We start from the raw sequence: 19,553 nt of genomic DNA, 5'->3' as shown, positions 1-19,553 counted from the left end.
TGTACATAGTGCAGAATTATACAACTTCTCCTGATTCTTAGCCTTGTTTGTATAAATTAATTACTTCACAGCACTCTAAATGACGTTAATTGATGTGACAGCTTCTTAACCAATATATTCATATATTTGGCACGATATTAGTAAGACATGTTGTCGTTTCATTCCCTCTATCGCCATTCTGAAGGATCTTTTTCATGGACACCCCATACAATATAAAGGCCAGAGCCAAGCATTTTAACTTTCACCATTTTTACTACTAATTTAATGCTTGAAAATGGCCACGGTATTTTCAAACCACATAATGTTAAATCTCATCAGCGAAAATTACGATTTCTCGTTAAGTGATTCGAGAAGCGGCATTGTTCGCGAGGTTTAGTGCCTTCTGAATTGCTACATTGGATCTGGGCTTAAGATCGACGCACATAAGGCTTTCGATTGTTGGTTGAATAATTCACGCGGCACAATTAAGCAATCGTCTACGTCGCATGTAAACGAAGATTAACCCATTGCTCCTTGACTAGCTGAGAGTTCCACTATTCGACAGTTGAAACGTTGTACGTAGGTAGTACGTGTAAAGCCGGAACGGCTTTAACAAAGGTGATGCAATTCACCCTGGCGCCAGATTTTTAAATGTGCCCCCATTTTTGACAACTTGGTCCATCGTATGGTATCGGCATTGTCAAATCGGCAAGGCCGCGCACTGTTGACGCACGTCTAACCCAGACCTTCGCGAGATAAGTTGAAACTCGTTTGGTTTACGAGTACTGCTCCGCTCGACTCACGTTACGAGAGATTCTGTATCTATGGTGTACCTTGAGAAATATATGCGAAGTTCTGTATTTTTTAAATCGAGTTCTGAGGCTGAGGGATCCTTTAGATTACAATTTGCGTTTAAACCTGTTAAGGACCAGCCAACGAAATTATGTAGAAAGATTCGATAAACGCAAAGCTATCGAAAAACGTTAATACAGTAACTTATACACTCACACGTTGTAGTGCCGAAAATTTCTATTATTTAAAAACAAAAAGAAAATAATTCATAATTGTAGAGGAAAGAGAAGACATTGAAGTATGTAATAAATTTAAGATTAAGGTATTGGGAAAGAACGAAAAAGTTTAAAAACTAAAGAATCATAAAATTTACAAGACAGGTTAGTCAAGTAGACGTACAAAGGAGGAGAAACAATGTACTTACATATTAATGCTACAAATTTATTATTAAACTAGTATGTGTAAGATAGGAAGATAAATAGCAGATAAGGTTGAAATATAGCTGAATAATAATTCTCCTATTAGAGGTACAATTTCTAAGAAATTTCCGGGATGATTAGAAGAATAATAATTACGAGTGATATTAAATTACAGTAGTTACATATGCTTTGTGTAGTGAGAATGGAGCATATGTTCAGGAAGTATGTGTGTCACTTCTGTTTCGACATTAGACATATCGAGTGCCTTCTATAGAACAAACGAAGTTTATTCCCACCCTTGAAACAAAGTGTTTCGTAATTTTCTATCGCGAGTAACTGGCCATCACGCTAAAGTCCTTCGCTTGTTAAGAATTCTTCCTATCTGTTATATGACAAAGGTGTCATTTCGCGAATTGTACAACTGTAAAAATCAATATTACCGATGCATCTATAAACAAACCCATTACAACAGGTTTCATTCCTTTTTCTATTTATATCTTTATATAACTGTGCTTCACAATGGACGCAAATATGTCTGAAAAATGTCATACGCGCCATAGACAGATAAAATAATAATAAGATAGATAACATAAAATTCAGAGAAAGAAGTGGAAAAAATCATATTCACTTCAAAATTGTGTTATTTCAAGAACCTTTTAATCTTAAAAGGAGTTTTAGCATTAAGCATGCATGTTCAAGTATCGTGTAAGGAACAGGATCAACATCGAAAGTGTGTTACACCGTAAACTGGCTAATTTGTTTGCCACAAAATGAAAACGAAAGGATCTGTCTGTGGAACAACGAGCAGGATCAACGTGAGCGTGTCGAAACATGGTCCACCTACAACAAGAGTTAATCATGTCAAGGACCCATTCAGCCTTCTCTCCGCTTCGTATAATCTTGTTATAATACCCTCTTAACCCTACGCGCGGGCGCCAGTGAATCAATTTTATTCGGCTCTCGATTATCTGTTTAATGATAATGAGTTTAAAGGAATTCGGACGCGTGCCAACGTTGACAATTGCGTTACGACACGTCAAGGTCCCAGGGATTAAATTTTAGCATTTTCTAAATCGCAATTATTATTATTTTCGGACAATATAAAAGTACACGGACGTAAATGATAAACTTTACATGAAAACTGGATATTATAATATTAAATCGTATTATCTTCCGGAAGAATATCGAGTCTGAAAATATTCATTTCACTCTTATTCTATACTTTCGTAACTAATATAGTTGTATTTTTACTTCATGCATGAAGTAATTCTCGTGTTCCAGATTACTGATTTCATACTACTCAGAAATTGATTTTTTATTGTTCCTACGCATTCTCAGAAAAAAGTATTACGGCCTCTTCTTTGATACAAGACAATCGTACTGTTCCTAGGATGGATATTTAGATCACCCTCTGATCCAGGCTTGTAGAACAATGGTAACAGTGAAATGTCATCTGATTTTATGACGTCGTAATAAGACGGCTTAGAAATAATCGATGACCGAACTTTGCAATATTGTAATGTATCTACGATAGTGTTTCGATCTTCAATCTTTGCTATGATCGATTCTCCTAGTTTTGAGCGCCAATTAGATTCCTCATTGATCTTTCTCAGACATCCTTGATGAATCATTCGTGATGTCTCGGAAGAGGAACGACCAATCCAGTCCTATTGAAGTAATCAGCTGCCTTTTAGTTTAATTACTGGTTTAATTACTGTATCTAACAAAGCTTATCCGCGTGTTTGCTCCCTTTTCCGTTATATAAATACTGCGTTTCCTTTCAAGATCGATCGTACTTGAAGCAATTCGCTTCTAGATTTGAAACAATTGGTACTTTCGAACAATTTCAGTCAAAGTTTCTGGCTTAGACTCACCAGATTTTTCAATCAGCTACATAAGCGAATAAAGTCTCGATAGACTCCATATAATCGCATTATTGTCGCTCAGATAAGATCACTACGGTTTTAAAGTCGCAATCGAAAAGTTATCAATTTCGATCGACACCTGCAAATTCCACAGTGACGACTTGCAAAGCCTATTCTTCGAAAGTAAGATCATCGCTGATGCTTCAACCACGCCACTCCACTCTCGTTTTTTATTGCTTTATTATCAACATTCGGTTGCAAGCCGAATAAACATGACCATACCCGTTTTGTGACATAAACAGATCGTGAAGGCAAAAGTGCCCTGATTTTTTCGAACTTGCTGTCATTGTGACTGATTAGATTAGACGAGGCGTGTTTGATACCGTGCGATTACATTTTATGGATCAGAAAGAGTATCACGTAAAATGTATGAATTATTTTTGTTAGTAAATATACGTTATAGTTAATTGAATATATAGAATTGAAGATATTATATGCAAAATAAAATTTTATAGAAAAAAATTGGTCATTAGTAACTATTAATTTCTTAAAAGAATTGACGATCAAATTATAGATAAAAAGAAAGAAAATTCCTTTCTTTTTCTCGTTTCACAGAGTTGCGTTATTTTGTCCGTAATTTCTGATAAGTTCCATCAGTTCAGAGATATTAAAAATTTTCTTCGCATTACTATCACGAAAGTCTAGCTAGTATTCATACAACGATGGAATTAATCGATAGATAAAAGTAATCTGGAACACGAATTACGTACTATCTTCACGTACTTCTCAAACGCGTGAAACGTATGTAACTATGATGAAATCGATTGCGGTGTTTTTGAAATCGCCCAGTGCGTAATAATAATTTATGTTAATTTTATTGATAAATTAAATTAAAAATTTAATCCAGCAACGAAATCACTCTCAAGATATTTCCATACTAATGTATGATGGTTTATTATAAGTGCATTTCTCTGATAGATATGTTGCAAATAATGCTTACGTCGGAGTAACTGATAAACTGATATTACAACGTCATTTATAAAGATAACTTAATTGACTTAAAAAAGAATTAGGTACTGATATTTTCTAAGAATCTGATCGAATTTCTTCAAATATTTGTTTAGATATTCATTATCGTTATTTATCATTAATTTGCAATTTATTCTTCTTGGCATGACTATGAATATTGGAGATAACATTTTTAGTGGATATAAAAGATACCTATGTGAAATCACCCTTCTTCTACTCCGCGTTATTCAATTCGTTGCTCAAACAAGATAGACGTAAAATGTGGAAATCTATTTATAGAAGTACCATTATAAATATATTACAGTCCGAAAATAAAGTCAGTCCAATATTCAAAGTTCCCACATCTGCTCTACTCTATGCCGGTAAACATCGATCGATAACAAGCTTGAGGCCCCCTTCAGGATATTCCCTGAATTATCAGTGACAAACCTGTTCTCATAGTTCCATTCAGCAACGCTAGTCGCGCTGCTTCCCAGAAACTGCTCGTACTACGTTTCAGTACAGTTTAATCAATAAGTTTACTAGTTAGCTGCGTTGTAAATTCAAACATTCTATACATGTATGAATGTATACTATCCGAGGAATATTTTTCTTTATTCCATAGATACCAATCAAACGATGCTGTTTATTTGCGATATCTATTCCTCACACAATCCTTTCAAACAATATTCTCACGAATAACATTATAGATTTATTCGTGCCTAACGACAAATTATTTAAACAGTGCCAGTATTTGTTATTCACTAATAAACTCTAAAACTGTATTTATTATTTTTCTATTCGTTATTCCTTAAGTTAGCAACATTGAATGATACTTTATTCTTAAAATTCTATATTTTAATATCTAGTTTCATGTGTTGTTACTCCAAATGATGTTTGTTAAACTTTGACTTCTTTCCACTGTCGTCAATTTTCTACCGCGCAATTACCAGAACTGATTGATCAAACTGTACAGCGATAGCGATAACTGCGCCACATGAGGTTGAATGAACAGCTATTAAAATTTCCTCTGTCAAAACTCTTACTGGTTCGTCTGCTCGGAAAGTCGTGGAAACAGTGAGGGCGCCTGTCTTTCATTCCCACAAAATTCGTATCTAGATAGGCCGAAGAAAGGGGGCGCATGCGTGACTCCTCTGCATTGACACGAGGAGGCTAAGCTGAATTTCACTCAGTTCTCTAGTGGCCGGTTTGAGAAGGGCTGCCACCAGAGAAGACGCGGTTTGTTGGTGTTCCTCGTCTCGCGCTTGCGCTTCTTTTTGCCTACGAATCCACTTCACGAATCGCGACGTCATCAGGAGATTTCCTATCACGAGAATGTCGTATTGCACCCGAATCCTTCGGGATCAGGTATGCTTAATTTTCTTCAACGTTTTGCATACCAAAAGAATTTCATCTTCGAAGAATGTCAAATTGAATCAGTGATATGAAATCAGTCTGTGCCTCGAGTTTGACCGCTCGACCCCATTATCAAGGTCGATCGTGTCATGTTGAAGTGGCAAACTGTCGATCATTGATTCGAATGTTGACAAAAATCCATTTTTTTTTTCTTTTTGAATCAACTAACCATGGTCTGTGAGAGCAATAATCTTTCAAGTGATGAGTATTCGCCGCACTTTATTCCCCATTTGATTATCTTAACTGAAAATGATCGTGTTACATTTTCATTGTGATACTCGAGGATACTCGAGGATAATTTGATCGCCAGGTTTTGTAACGATCATCGGACGAAACCGTTTGATCGGTATTTTGGAGCAGTGGCGCATTTGGAACACTTGAGACAGTACAGTAGAGAAAGATATATCGCAATAATAACAATGTATGAGTGATTAGGGAAATGGACCGAATAGGACGTTACAGACACGTTACATAATACCTTTCGAAATTATTGCATATAATGAGTACATTTTTAGGGGATTTGGAGGTTAGGTTTGCGACCATTGCGCCAGGGCTGCGTGACAGACAGAGATGAATGGAAAATATTCATCAATCGGTAATTCGATCCGTTGATTTTTCTTCGAGACGTCAGATAAATTTTTATATGATAAGAATATATACTAACTGATAACGAGCGCGTGCTGTTGAATCAAGAATAATTACACTGGATGCTTTATATACTTTCCGAGATATGGTTTTTTCCAAAATATCTCGCGAGAAGTTGAGCAAATTTTTCGTCTTCGTGAATAAAAGAATTACGTAACTGTTGTATGTAGATGAATCTATTCATATTATTTCGTCACATGTACATACTTATACGTAACAAGTTAAGGACACAGTAAAGTAGAGATATAGCTAAACTATTTCATTATCATCTTCTTCTCAACTATCGTATTTTTGTCGTATAGGCGTAAGTTTTCCACGTGTACTCGAGGAATATTACTGAACCGTTAACAATAAAATTACTTTTAATCATATCTATGAAGATGTTAAGCTCGCATTATCTGTAAGCGAAACACTGCTTTGTCAATAAATATTAATTACGCTAGTACACATCAGGCTCAGGTATAGCGCGTAACTGTGTACACTATTCACAAATTAGATGCTATCATAAATTATTTCTGAAATTTGTACCTGAGTTGACTTAATTTAAGATATGCAGATATAACTTTCTCATTCTTTACTTTTTTGAAACATAACTTCCATATCTTTTAAATTCAATTTCTTATTCGTTTGATATTCAAAGATTGGTATGATGATTAATTAGTGCATTTCATTTGTAGAAACTCGCTATCTTTGCGATAGACATCCAGCAAAGATGCTTCAGCGTGAGCGCGTTAAAGTTTGCCGCCAACAAGGTGGCAATGTCCAAATTCGATAAGGAGACCTATCTTCCGTACGACAAGTTAGAAGAAAAACTTAAAGTGGTGAGGAAAAGGCGAGTATGAGATGTCTGCATAATCAAGCACAGTATCTTTAATTTCCTAATCGAGTATATGATAAAATACTTGTAGGTTGACCCGACCGCTGACACTGTCCGAAAAAGTTTTGTATTCCCATCTCGATGAACCCGACAAGCAGGAAATCGTCCGTGGTACTAGCTACCTCAGGTTGCGACCTGATCGTGTGGCTATGCAGGATGCCACTGCCCAGATGGCCATGTTGCAATTTATTAGCTCTGGTATGGTTTAAAGCATTTGTAATTTAATTAACTCCTATTTTTCTTTTTAGGAACACATTCTCTTATATTCTATCGTTTGAGTAAAAAGTAACGATTCATGTAGTAATTTTATTATAAAAAATAAATTGTGCAATTTGTCCAATTTGGCCATTCTGAGTCAATAATGCGTTATTAATGATGACATGAAATATAAAAACTTTTCATATTGTCTTACACAAAGGGTATTAACGCTTGTTACAAGATTGTCTAGTAAAAATCAGTTACATGATACGACCGGAAACAATTTTTATATTAATCATATAAATGTATACAAAACAAAATGCATTTACAAAATGCTATTAACTGTAAGATGATCCTATATGATAATCATAAGATGCCCATTATATCTTTCTATTTTAGTATATTTTGCAGGAATTATTTCAAGAAATATGATATAGTATGTGATGTCACCATGAAGTTGTTATTTGAGATGAAAAGATTAAATTACTTAGCATTAATCCTCCCCGACTATAGGATTCCATATCCAAACAAGAAAATATCTTTTGCACTTACGAGAAACAATTCAGATTAGAAACGATTAAACTTTAAAAAAATCTCTAGTTGACTTTAACAATAAAGACACATCTATGGTACTTTTTAATCCTTTACTCAAAGTTGCTAATTTTCTGCAGGACTACCAAAAGTCGCTGTACCTTCCACTATTCACTGCGACCACTTAATCGAAGCCCAAATGGGTGGTGACAAAGACTTGAAACGTGCCAAAGACATCAACAAGGAAGTGTACAATTTCTTGAAAACAGCTGGTGCCAAGTATGGCGTTGGTTTCTGGAACCCAGGCTCCGGTATCATCCATCAAATCATTCTTGAAAACTACGCTTTCCCAGGTCTATTGATGATCGGTACCGACTCTCACACACCTAATGGCGGTGGTTTGGGCTGTCTTTGCATCGGTGTGGGTGGTGCCGATGCCGTCGACGTAATGGCTAACATACCATGGGAATTAAAATGCCCCAAAGTCATCGGAGTGAAACTGACCGGAACCTTGAAAGGATGGACCAGCCCTAAGGACATAATCTTGAAGGTAGCTGGTATCTTGACGGTCAAAGGAGGAACTGGAGCGATCGTAGAATACTTTGGACCTGGTGTCGACAATATTAGCTGTACCGGAATGGCGACTATTTGCAACATGGGTGCAGAAATTGGTGCTACTACCTCAATCTTCCCGTACAATTACCGTATGCAAGACTATCTGAAGGCCACTGGACGAGCTGATATCGCTGCCGCCGCGGATATGCATAAAAAAAGCCTCTTAACTGCCGATGCTAATGCTAAATACGATCAACTGATCGAATTGGATTTGTCTACCTTGGAACCACATGTCAATGGACCGTTTACGCCTGATCTCGCTCATCCCATTTCAAAATTGGGTAAGTGGAGTGAATGATCAACGTAGTTAAGGTATTACGCGTGTCTATTTAGATTTTATAATACTAATTTTTTTTTAATTCCGAAAAGCTTTAAAAGAAAATAAAGTAAATATGATTTTTGTTAAAATTCGATGGCATTTGACTGTGAATATTCTTTTGCAGGATGTGCAAATAGTTTCCAAATATTTTACGTAAATATTTTTCGACTCGATTGGAATATATATAGAATATATATAGTAAATATAATATCAACTTCCTGCTTTGTACTTTAAAAAAGTGTAAAGTCTAGAAAATATCTATCTATTCAGACAATACGTAGCTCCTGAGAACATGAAATTTATCGATTCAAAAAATATCCTTTTAACTTTGTATCTGATCTCATATTTTAAGAAAGTACAAAGTTTGGAAAAAGTTCAGTGTTAAATTCTTCAAAGAAATTGAACGAGAGACATTCATTACTTGTACCCTGACTAGGTGATGCTGCCAAGAAGAACGGCTGGCCGAACGAGATCAAGGTTGGCCTGATCGGTTCCTGCACAAACAGTTCTTACGAAGACATGGGCCGATGTGCGAACATTGCCAAACAAGCTCTCGATCACGGTTTGAAAGCAAAGTCCGCGTTCAACGTTACACCAGGATCTGAACAGATCCGTGCTACCATCGAACGCGATGGAATCGTAAGTTAATTTCTAGAACAATAATTTCTGATTAGAATTCAAAGCCTGTACCAAAGTCAAAGTTGCATAGTTTCTTTGGAACCGTGCCAAACATTGGTACATGTTACTTAGCAACAAGTAACGCGACCTACGCCAATTCTTAATTTGGCTTCGATATTTTGACAGAGTCAGTGAAAAAATAGAAATTGTCGATTTACATGACGGGATCATTAGATGACAATGAAATCGATTTAGAATATAATCTAGAACAATACATCGCTAGAGGTAGGGGTGAAGATTATTAGAACATTGTAGCAATGTAACAAGAAAACTGAAGAATATTCTCACCTTTTAAATTGATATCACAGATATTACAAATATTCAAAGTATCAAAAAATAAGGGAGATATTGCAATTATTTGAAAAATGTCGTAAAATTATTCAAAATAAAAAGAATATCAGAGATATTGTAGGCTTCCGTTTTAAAAATACTACAGATTTCGTAAACACTCGAAATGCCAAAAATATTAGATACAGATATTTCGAACTTTCAAGCTATGAAATATATTTAGAAATGAAAAAATCCCGAATATATTGCGAAGATATAGCAAAATTCTTAACTCCCTAAGAGTATTTAAGTTGTTCTAAATTTCATCAGTATTCCTATGGATAATGTCTCGTAAATAACTGAGATATTAAAAAAAATTAAAATTCTCTTAATTTAGGCGGAGATCCTTCGAAACTTCGGCGGCACTGTATTGGCCAACGCTTGCGGACCTTGCATCGGTCAATGGGATCGTCAAGACATCAAGAAAGGAGATAAGAACACGATCGTCACTTCGTACAATCGAAATTTCACGGGAAGAAACGATGCCAACCCCGCGACTCATGCTTTCGTCACTAGCCCTGAACTCGTCACTGCCCTTTCGATTGCCGGTCGATTAGACTTTAACCCTGTTACCGATAAACTCAAGGGCAAGGATGGAAAGGAATTCCTTCTTAAAGATCCGTTTGGTAAATATGATTTTCTTATGATTATCACATTATCTCATTAATGCAAATATTCTGTCATTATGTATGAAACCATAAAAAAAGATAACCAAGATCGTAGTTAATTTGCAGACGATTAAACATGAATCACTGCAAATGGTATATATCTGTTTCATAACGAGATTGTTTCATAGAGATGTCTGCGAATAATTTATCGTGTCCAGTACTTGATAATTACAAGGTTAAGAATAATATGCAGAGATTAAATCAAAGATCCAATTGGATATCCGATTGTGAAATATTGGACGTAGACTTTCGCCTTTGAAATTGATTATTGAGGTTAAGAGTGGTTAATTACTTAACTATGCCAGACTGCTTCGTGTACAGATAGTGATAAAGAGTTCGTGGATCTATCGCCTGTCCGTATGTTTTTGTCTTTTATGAAAAGAACCAAGTTCTTCCGTATCTCTGTCTAATGCGACAATCTTCGATGATAAAGTCTGTTTACGAGCGGAACTCGGATGTAGTGAATTTGTGAAACATTTCACAACATGTTTCTCAAAACACTGATTACAAACTTCGGACGTTTTATATTTCACAGAAGTACATTACTTGCCTAATTGATATTTTGAAATAAATATAAAATTTTCTTAATGATTTAAAAATTGTTTTATCTAGGTGATGAACTTCCAAGCCGCGGTTTCGACCCTGGCATGGAGACGTACGATGCTCCTCCAGTTGACGGTAGCAGCGTCAAGGTCGACGTAAGCCCGACCAGCGAACGATTACAGTTATTAGAACCATTCGACAAATGGGACGGCAAAGATCTTACTGACATGACTATCTTAATCAAAGTCAAAGGAAAATGTACCACGGATCACATCTCAGCTGCTGGTCCATGGTTGAAGTATCGTGGCCACTTGGACAATATCTCCAACAACATGTTCATTGGGTAAATTTTTCATAATCTGGAATATCGTAAAAGTGATAGCATTCGTAATTTTCTAAATTTTGCTTCAAAAATTATCATACATTTTTTAGAGCTGTAAATGCCGAAAATAGCGAGATGAACAAGGTAAAGAATCAACTAAATGGTGAATGGGGAAAAGTTCCGGATGTTGCTAGACATTACAAGAAAAATAACGTCAAATGGGTAGCCGTTGGTGACGAAAACTACGGAGAAGGTTCGTCTCGAGAACACGCAGCTCTCGAACCAAGACATCTCGGTGGCCGTGCCATTATCGTCAAGAGTTTTGCCCGTATCCACGAGACCAACTTAAAGAAACAAGGACTGTTGCCTCTGACTTTCGCCAATCCTAGTGATTACGATAAGATCCAGCCTACCGATAAAATCAGTCTTTTGGGATTGAACGATCTGGCGCCTGGCAAGGTACAGTCTTGTTGAAGACTTTAATTTTTTTTTTTTTTTTTTGTCAGATAAGACATCTTGTATGAAAATCTAAAGTTTTTAAATTGATTTTTTGGTTACTATCTCTGAATGGTAGAACTTTTTTATAGAATATTAATCGAGCACTATATTGTATTATGTCGAGTGTATTTTGAAAATTAATTAACTATTATTAGGTCACTATGACATATAATATAATTACTTTAATCTGAAAGTCACCTAAATATAGACGATCAAAGGTAGCACTAAGATAGCACTTGCGATAGCGCAACATATCGAGTATACTATTATAATCATTGCTGATGCATTGCATTGAAGTATTCGAACACGTAACCCTTGAAGAGAAAAAGTTTCTTATACAATCAATGAATGAAGATTAATTTTCCCTTTTAATTTACAGCCAGTAAAAGCAGAAATCAAGCACAAGGATGGCAAAGTGGATGCTATAACCCTGAACCATACCATGAACGAGCAACAAATATCTTGGTTCAAAGCAGGGTCGGCTCTGAATCGCATGAAGGAGCTCGCTAGTGGAAAGTAAAACACGTTCGTCCATCAAAATCGCGAAACCGTCATCGTTTTTTTGAGGAGACGTGCCACGATCTCGTAGTTCGTTGTGTGTATATCGTTAGTAAGACACGAACAGAGACTGTTACGGTATAACACACCAATCTTCCAGGTAGATTTGCGTAACAAAATGGTAATAATGGCGAGACTTGTCGTCGTTGCTTTGAGCAACGTGATTTTTCGAAACTAAAGAGAGGGTTATTTAGAGAAAAAAAGGACATACAAGAAGTGGAAAAAACGAACAGCACACGTTTTTTTTCGTGACAATACCGCTGTATTATTTGTAATGAAGAAGAGAACGGAAGAAAGCAATGGTAATGAACTATGATCGGGTAAATGTCGAACGACGAAGAATAATTTTAGACAAATTTTTAGCACGCATCAGTTAAATCATAGAAGAAGCGAATCGGATCGAATCGTTCTGTAAACATTATTCGAATCATCCACTGTTCATTACACGTATCGCAATGCGAATCACGCGTCGAGAGATTCCTCGAGTTTCGTACAAAGTGCGAGAGGAAATTTCCATGAGTCTATAAGGTGGCAATGCAACTCACGCGTGCCAACGTTCATTTTTAAATCGTGTACAGCCGACGATGGCACGTCGAGATTGCATGCTTCTATCGGACGAGAAATTCATTCTACCTCGGTGGAATCTTCTGTATATACTATATATTGTTCGCAATGTAGGGCACATCGTGCTTATACTGTTTTCCAGGTATTTACGATTGATTCGATCAAATGTAAGATTCGCTGTTGTTACTCGAGGAATAAAAAATTTTTCTGAACAGCGAACGTTGTGTGTTCTTTATTTCATGTCGCATGTATTCGTGTTTAATTCGTTGAATAATTTTTTATATAATTACCATTTAATGTTTGTTTTAGATGGAAAAATTAATGATTAGAAATATTTACCTTTTAATTTTGAATAGTAGGAAAGATTGACATTTGTAGCTTTGAAACTTTTGACAGCTTGTGTTTGACCTCATAAGCTACATTTAATGTTACAGACATTTAAAATACATAAATATTTAGTACTGTTTATGAAGACCATAATTGAATATTCGTGTTAATATCATCTGCTGTTAAAGACGAAAACTGCATATAGATAGATCTCTTTCGAAAGATTTGTAAAATCGTTGTTATAATTAATGATGAACCAATAAGATTTGAGGATAAAACTATTTTAATTCATTAAAAACATTCCAGAATAATTGCCTACTCAATTTTTAAATTGCCAAAAAAGCATTAAGATAATAACATTTTATCATGTATTAAATGATTCTAGCAATTTATATTCTAAAATATCGAATAAAATTTTAAATAGTCCTCTAGAAGGTAAGGATTAAACAATGTATAACATTTTTACGACTCAGTGTACTTGTTTAATAACTTCATCTAACCTCGAAACTAACACAAACCAACATTCTTTCCATCTCCAATATGAATTAAAATATTAAATATTTATAAAGTCACTTACCCTATTACAAAAAGGATGAAGGTAGGCTGGAGATAGATGTCAATGGCCTAATAAAGAAAGGAAATTAGTCAACAGAAATGAACGATATATTACATCACTGATTTTCTCGTTAACGATCGATCGATGATCGTCAGATGTTCAAGCATGCGCCGTAATAATAGCAAATTCTCAGTCTATAATTATATTCATGATTATAAAAATATTCGGATACCAGCATAATTCTTATTTTTATCAAATATGAAAGATCGTTGAATTCGTCTCAACGAACACCATCGTACATGCAGAGGAAAAAGAATACGTGGCTGAGAAAAAAAATTTTTACGTCGCTACAAATGACATATCAAATACCAAGGATTAATGTTAAATCGTGTGTGAAAAAATATTATAATTATTACATCATTCCATTGATCCATCATCGTTTGAGAGCGAATATTTTCTTTTCTTTTCTAAAAGAAATATAGCAAACAATTAATTTTTCTCTCTTAGACAATCTACAATCAGTTTCATTACTGCGCGATTTTGTCATTCTCGTACTTATCTATCTCGGATGGAAAAGAAGATATGAACTTTTCCGTAGAACTGTGCGGTTAAATAGGTTCTTGTAACGTACAACTCAATAGGTTCTTGTCTATTCTAATGTGCAGCCAAACAGCGCAGATCCCGAACATTAAGCTTAAATACATAGGTTCTTGTACGTGCTAACGTTCATGCCCTTTGGCACTTGGCCGCATGGTGCAGCACCTGTATTATGAAACAACTAGATCTGTGGGCGTGAACACTCATTTCGTCTGATGTTATCAATTTTATATTTTAAAAACATATATACAATAAGCGTTATTTTACAATATTATATTATAGTATAATATGTAAATGTCAAAAATAAAAGAATTATTACATTCTCATATATGATTGTCTGATATCATTAATATATTCGAATGGTTTACTAATTAAGTTTATACAGTCAATTTCTTTTACGGAAGATCAGCATTTAGTTGGGTAATACTTTCGAAGGAAAACACATTTTTCTTTGACATTCTATTAATTTCAGGATTTTCGTTCCAATTCAATTTCAAACATTCAACTTTAATTACAAATTTCCGATCGGACTTATCTTATTTGTCTTCTCAGATTTCCCATTAACCCTCCTTGCATCTTGGCGACATTAAATTTGATTCCTCTAATTAAATAGGCTCACACAGCAACAAATTAATTTGCATCTTCGTCTCTCCGTGAATTAAAGTACCTTATAATTTCTCCTAATATTTCATACTATGTCAAGACTACGTTTACCAGAATAATGCAAGCTGTTGTAGATATTAGATAACAGAGCCAACGCCTTCTGAATACTAAAGGGGAAGATCCCATCTATATTTAGCAACCGCGTCTTTTGACCGTTGAAATGAACCACATGCTATGGAAAATGGAAGCGCATGCTTCGTTACCACGACAACCGATTCGCTTAATCGTACACAAAGCTCCGATCAGTACAAATAAGCCTACTATTAGTAACTTTTCGTTCATAGAACCTTCCTCGCTAAAATAATTGAACTCTCATTATAAAAAGTATTTCTGTGAATCTATTGCGTGCTTCGTACAAAAGATTTGGACATTTCATCAGCATCCTAACGAAGTTATATTGATCGAAAGTTCGAAATAAACATTTTCTCTGATAAGTGTTCCAGTACCTTTTAGTGATTGTACTACGTCGATGTATTTTAACGATACTAGGAATAAACAAATATCGTGAATCTAAGTTAGTTTTTCTTTCTGTGAGTTTGTGAATCTAATTGGATTAGATTCTTACGTAAGTTGGTCATGTCAGTCGAAGGTGAATTCTTCCTCTCGATCACAGGATCCATCGAACACGCAGAATTTTACGATGTTGACAACGCCTACTGCAAATATGGATTTCACTTTGGTCCCGAATGGAGCGTAGTTGCCGTGAGTTATTCTGCTTACCTATCTGACACGCTGTCGCGTCGACTAGACGCAGTATTCTATCGATTTCAAAGGCGGAATTTTATCGTCGATCGTTTAGTGACTTGTGTAACCCCGTTTAGGGCATCGAGGAAGGTTTGACGCAGATGTGCAAGTGCAGCAACGATCCACGAAATCTGGCAGTCTGGAATTTTCCGCTAGAAGTCACGTTCAAGAGTACTAACCCGCATGGATGTGAGTGGATTCAATGATACTCGTTTACGTACTTGAGGAAATCGAAGCGTCGTTGCTACGATTGAACCAATAAATTTTACTGTTTTAATTTTATTTTCTGGTTACTGATCGATATGTTGATTGTTGCTGAATTCTTCTTCTTTAAAAAGTGAAAAGATTATATAAGTATTATATGTTGTCTTCTTATAATATATAAAGAATAGAAAATATAGCGAATAGTAGGATCAAAAGATTTCATAATATTGAGAATTCCTAAAATAACTAGGAAATATTATTAAACACGTGAAATATAACCAACCCTCTGTAAAATGGTGTCTTAGGGCCTCAGTTAATAATGTCTGTTTATGGCTTGGACATCTTCGGCCACGACGTCATCAGAGGATATGGAGTGTGTCATTTACCGCTGAAAACAGGTCAACACGAGAAGAGGTATTATATCAGATTATGACCAGAAAATTCTTTAATATTTCACAATGCGATGTAACGTCGTGTAATTACAATCTTGTCTATCACCATACTACAATACACCAAATTAGGATATTTCGAACCAAAAGATAAATGAAGATCGCAAAGAGAAAACCCTATATAGATAAATAGATCTGTATTTAATCTTGTTATTTCTGACGTTACTCGATGGCTAAAAATGGTAATTTTATTAGGGTCTCTTCCTATGATTGGAATTTTATTGTAAAATCAACTAATACGACGATCAATATTTTTGGTACTTTAGTGCATATTTTTCAGATTTAATGCCTAAATATAATGCCCCGTGTTAGATTAATCTGTTATTGCGAAAATTGTGCTGCATTTAAATTACTTTCTAGCGCTATTCAACAACTCCAGATGTGCGACGTACTTATTTTCGCGCGATTCTAAAATGTAAAGTTTACAGCACGATTGTAAGTTATTTTGTTACATTATACAGTCACAGTACACAATTACACTCCTAAAAAACACAAAAGTCAATTTCTCATCGCAGTTTACGCATGACAAATGAAACATTTCGTACCTTAAAATCCAGCCTCCTTTTACCCACATCCTAGAAAGACAATAAAACATCACAGTGATTCATAATCTAATTTCTTGCCTGACCGAATCCCTCAAATTCCCCCAATTATTTACTAGGCTGTGTATAATTACCCCGAGAATTCATTAGCCCGTAACGTAGTAACGATTACGAGCAATTTGCTCAACATCAAACGTGATTTAATTAGTCACACGCAATCGTTTGTTAACGACGTTTGTTGTAACGTCTGTGAAATTATGCAGAATATCCGTGTACGTGCCGGAGTCCTCCTCGGCGTTGCAACGATTTGCAGCCTGGTTAACCGGAAGAAGGCCAGAACTAATTGATCCGGCGATATTGGCTACTGGTGATGGAAGGGAACGTAAGGCAATATTTTGAAGCATATCACGTCGCTCGATGACGATTCTTCCTGACGTTAAATTAGTCGAGCTCAGCCGAGACTTCGCGTATTAAGGACAGTCGTTACGTCGATAGTGTCAACTTACGTCATTCTCGTATCGGTCGATAGAAAGGAATTAAGAATCTCGCGAATCCTCCGATGAGAGTTAATCGATATGTCTAATCTTACTGATATCAGTTTGCTATCGCGACGTAGCTGACCTCTTATTTTTTTTTTCCGTTTACTCTCGCAAACTGCCGACGATAGCTACCTTTTCCAGCTTTCTATCGATGAAAATGCTTGTTGTTTCCTGTGCTTTTAAATATGTAGACGGTAGAGGCAAGTTTGCGGTACGAAACTTTTATCGGTGATCGCAGGAATTTTGGAAATATTTGAAATTATTTATATATTTCAAGTGTAGCATTTTCGGCGAATTTAAGAATATTACCTTTCCACAATCTCTGGTTCGAGATACGTACGTGTATCTTGGTAAAAGTTTCGTTACCGTGTTAGCCAATTATTTTTAATTATACTTTGCTTTCTATTTTTAAACTTTTTCTATGCTTTATTTCACTTTCGAGAACTCGACGTTCAACTCCGAGAATTATATCACTCGTTACGTCAATCGCATGACGCATTCATAGTAACTAGAAACGTGCCATTTTCACGATTGGAGATTTACAGTTTTCTTTTTTTTTTCTTTTCTTTTTTTTCAAAAATATGATAGAAATATGGATCTACCTTCTAACTACATGCTCGTGGATGCAGGCACGACCGCGTACGATTTCCAGTTGCACAGGCATTTTATGATTTTCGCGTCTCTTAAGAATGACCTGGAATAAAGTGGTTCAAATTAAACAGTCGCCACGAGAATCCCGCGACTCTGAGACGCCATAAACTGTGCTGGAAAGCTACGTGCACTTGATGTTTCGCAAGCCGACGCATCACGGGCGACCCCGAGTAATAACTTTCTTTATAATTGCAGTCACGCGCATGAGAGTGGAGGGTATTGTTACCGTAACATTCAACGTGGTGCTGAAAGATTTCTTCAAGTTGGGCTACAACAATGGCGAGCAACGTAACAAGTAATGAGATTTGTTGGCCGACGTAAAACGCCCTCGATTACGACACTAATATTTCCTTTTTGCTTCCCGCGTCGGCGGCTCCGTACCTTGTGTCATCTTTCTCCGCACTATATTTCTTTGACCGTGACGCGAATTTACAACTGAATATTCGTGGATGTATCTTATTTACCAGACCTGAAAGCGGACGACTAGTTTTGTGAAAAATGAAAAGGCAATGTTTAATTGAAATTAGAAATCAAACATGTACTTGTGAATGTGAGTAATATTTTGTCGAGGAGCGAGTCTTCGTGTAACATAAGTGTTGTATATACTGACCGATGAATTAACCTTTTCATCGATCCCTAAAACCAAATGTAGTTAAAAGAATGTTTAACGTTTTATAACTTAAATTGTAACTTGTAAATAATATTGGAATATATTTGGTATTTTTTCCATATGTTGGGGTTTTTTCTCGCCTATTTCGCTCTCTTTGAAAAAATAATATATATTTACACTATCAAATAAAACGATATATGTATGCCATCATCAATCGAACAAGTAATTCCTCTTGTATTGTATGTTTGTTTTACCTTTTTGTTTTTTACAACGTTTCCCGTAATTGTACAAAGAGAAGGGAACTATGTCGCTCTACCAATTTTTCTTTGACCCTTTGTCGATATCACTATGCTCCCGCTGCCAGAGTGTGCGAATCGCTTCAGCAAATCACTTTGTGTTTCTGTTCTCTGCCTGAAATAAAAGATAAACTAGACAGGAACAGCAATATAGAATTGTCGATGACATTTGTCATACAGTTTTTCAATGATTTCAGAAACAACGAGATTTCCAGGCAACGAAAAGAAATCATTTTGCGCGACGACGCTTCAACTTGTATTTTGTTAATTTATTCACGCTAAAACGAGCACGATAATTTTAATGAAACTACGGGTACACACCGTAGGAAAATGTCACGAGTAAAATGTAAATTAAGGAGCAACGACTGAAGAAGATCTGATGCCTTTAGATTAAACTGCGCAATTATCGTAAGAAAAATAAACAACACGAAGTATAATCTCAAGTGGGAGTAATTTAAATGTGTAAAATTGAACAGGTAGGCATCGCCTTCGCCAACATCGTATTAACGTTTTGTGGATTTTACGAGGACGTCCCTATCAACTACTCCTGGTT

At 35.7% G+C, this 19,553-nt stretch overlaps 2 protein-coding genes and 2 long non-coding RNA genes across 5 annotated transcripts; 2 read left to right on the top strand and 2 right to left on the bottom strand.

Moving 5' to 3' along the window:
- The first annotated feature begins 5,187 nt into the window (after positions 1-5,187).
- Positions 5,188-13,041, top strand: LOC132913361 (probable aconitate hydratase, mitochondrial). Of its 2 annotated transcripts, none has more exons than XM_060971648.1 (9): positions 5,188-5,431; positions 6,802-6,956; positions 7,033-7,199; positions 7,871-8,626; positions 9,101-9,303; positions 10,007-10,295; positions 10,950-11,223; positions 11,313-11,661; positions 12,080-13,041. In XM_060971648.1, the coding sequence occupies exons 1-9, from the start codon at positions 5,399-5,401 to the stop codon at positions 12,218-12,220; spliced, it is 2,367 nt and encodes a 788-aa protein (XP_060827631.1). In that variant the 5' UTR covers positions 5,188-5,398; the 3' UTR covers positions 12,221-13,041. The 2 variants fall into 2 exon arrangements, with proteins under 2 accessions (XP_060827631.1, XP_060827632.1); XM_060971649.1 differs by lacking the exon at positions 5,188-5,431 and adding an exon at positions 6,039-6,074.
- On the bottom strand, positions 11,028-13,888 carry LOC132913373 (uncharacterized). Its single transcript, XR_009659367.1, has 2 exons — positions 13,727-13,888; positions 11,028-11,239 (listed from the first exon to the last, which is right to left on the bottom strand). It is a non-coding gene; the product is annotated as an uncharacterized LOC132913373 (long non-coding RNA).
- A 1,607-nt stretch (positions 13,889-15,495) lies between these two features.
- On the bottom strand, positions 15,496-17,173 carry LOC132913374 (uncharacterized). The gene is made up of 4 exons (XR_009659368.1): positions 16,908-17,173; positions 16,197-16,301; positions 15,686-15,953; positions 15,496-15,621 (listed from the first exon to the last, which is right to left on the bottom strand). It is a non-coding gene; the product is annotated as an uncharacterized LOC132913374 (long non-coding RNA).
- LOC132913367 (B9 domain-containing protein 1-like) lies at positions 15,536-18,825 on the top strand. Its single transcript, XM_060971658.1, has 5 exons — positions 15,536-15,667; positions 15,787-15,898; positions 16,219-16,327; positions 17,168-17,286; positions 18,290-18,825. The coding sequence occupies exons 1-5, from the start codon at positions 15,542-15,544 to the stop codon at positions 18,391-18,393; spliced, it is 570 nt and encodes a 189-aa protein (XP_060827641.1). The 5' UTR covers positions 15,536-15,541; the 3' UTR covers positions 18,394-18,825.
- The last annotated feature ends 728 nt before the right edge of the window (positions 18,826-19,553 follow it).

This window comes from Bombus pascuorum, chromosome 13 (assembly GCF_905332965.1).
Source record: "Bombus pascuorum chromosome 13, iyBomPasc1.1, whole genome shotgun sequence".
Taxonomy (NCBI): Eukaryota; Metazoa; Arthropoda; class Insecta; order Hymenoptera; family Apidae; genus Bombus; species Bombus pascuorum.
This window is presented reverse-complemented; position numbering and strand designations above follow the sequence as displayed.

Bases quoted from the DNA above. Each gene is read 5' to 3' on its own strand.
- LOC132913361 (XM_060971648.1), top strand. From the start codon at position 5,399: ATGTCGTATTGCACCCGAATCCTTCGGGATCAG. The intron at 8,627-9,100 runs GTAAGTGGAGTG...TACCCTGACTAG, and splicing joins TCATCCCATTTCAAAATTGG to GTGATGCTGCCAAGAAGAAC. The intron at 11,662-12,079 runs GTACAGTCTTGT...TTTAATTTACAG, and splicing joins ACGATCTGGCGCCTGGCAAG to CCAGTAAAAGCAGAAATCAA.
- LOC132913367 (XM_060971658.1), top strand. From the start codon at position 15,542: ATGTCAGTCGAAGGTGAATTCTTCCTCTCGATCACAGGATCCATCGAA. The intron at 15,668-15,786 runs GTGAGTTATTCT...AACCCCGTTTAG, and splicing joins CCGAATGGAGCGTAGTTGCC to GGCATCGAGGAAGGTTTGAC. The intron at 17,287-18,289 runs GTAAGGCAATAT...TTATAATTGCAG, and splicing joins TACTGGTGATGGAAGGGAAC to TCACGCGCATGAGAGTGGAG.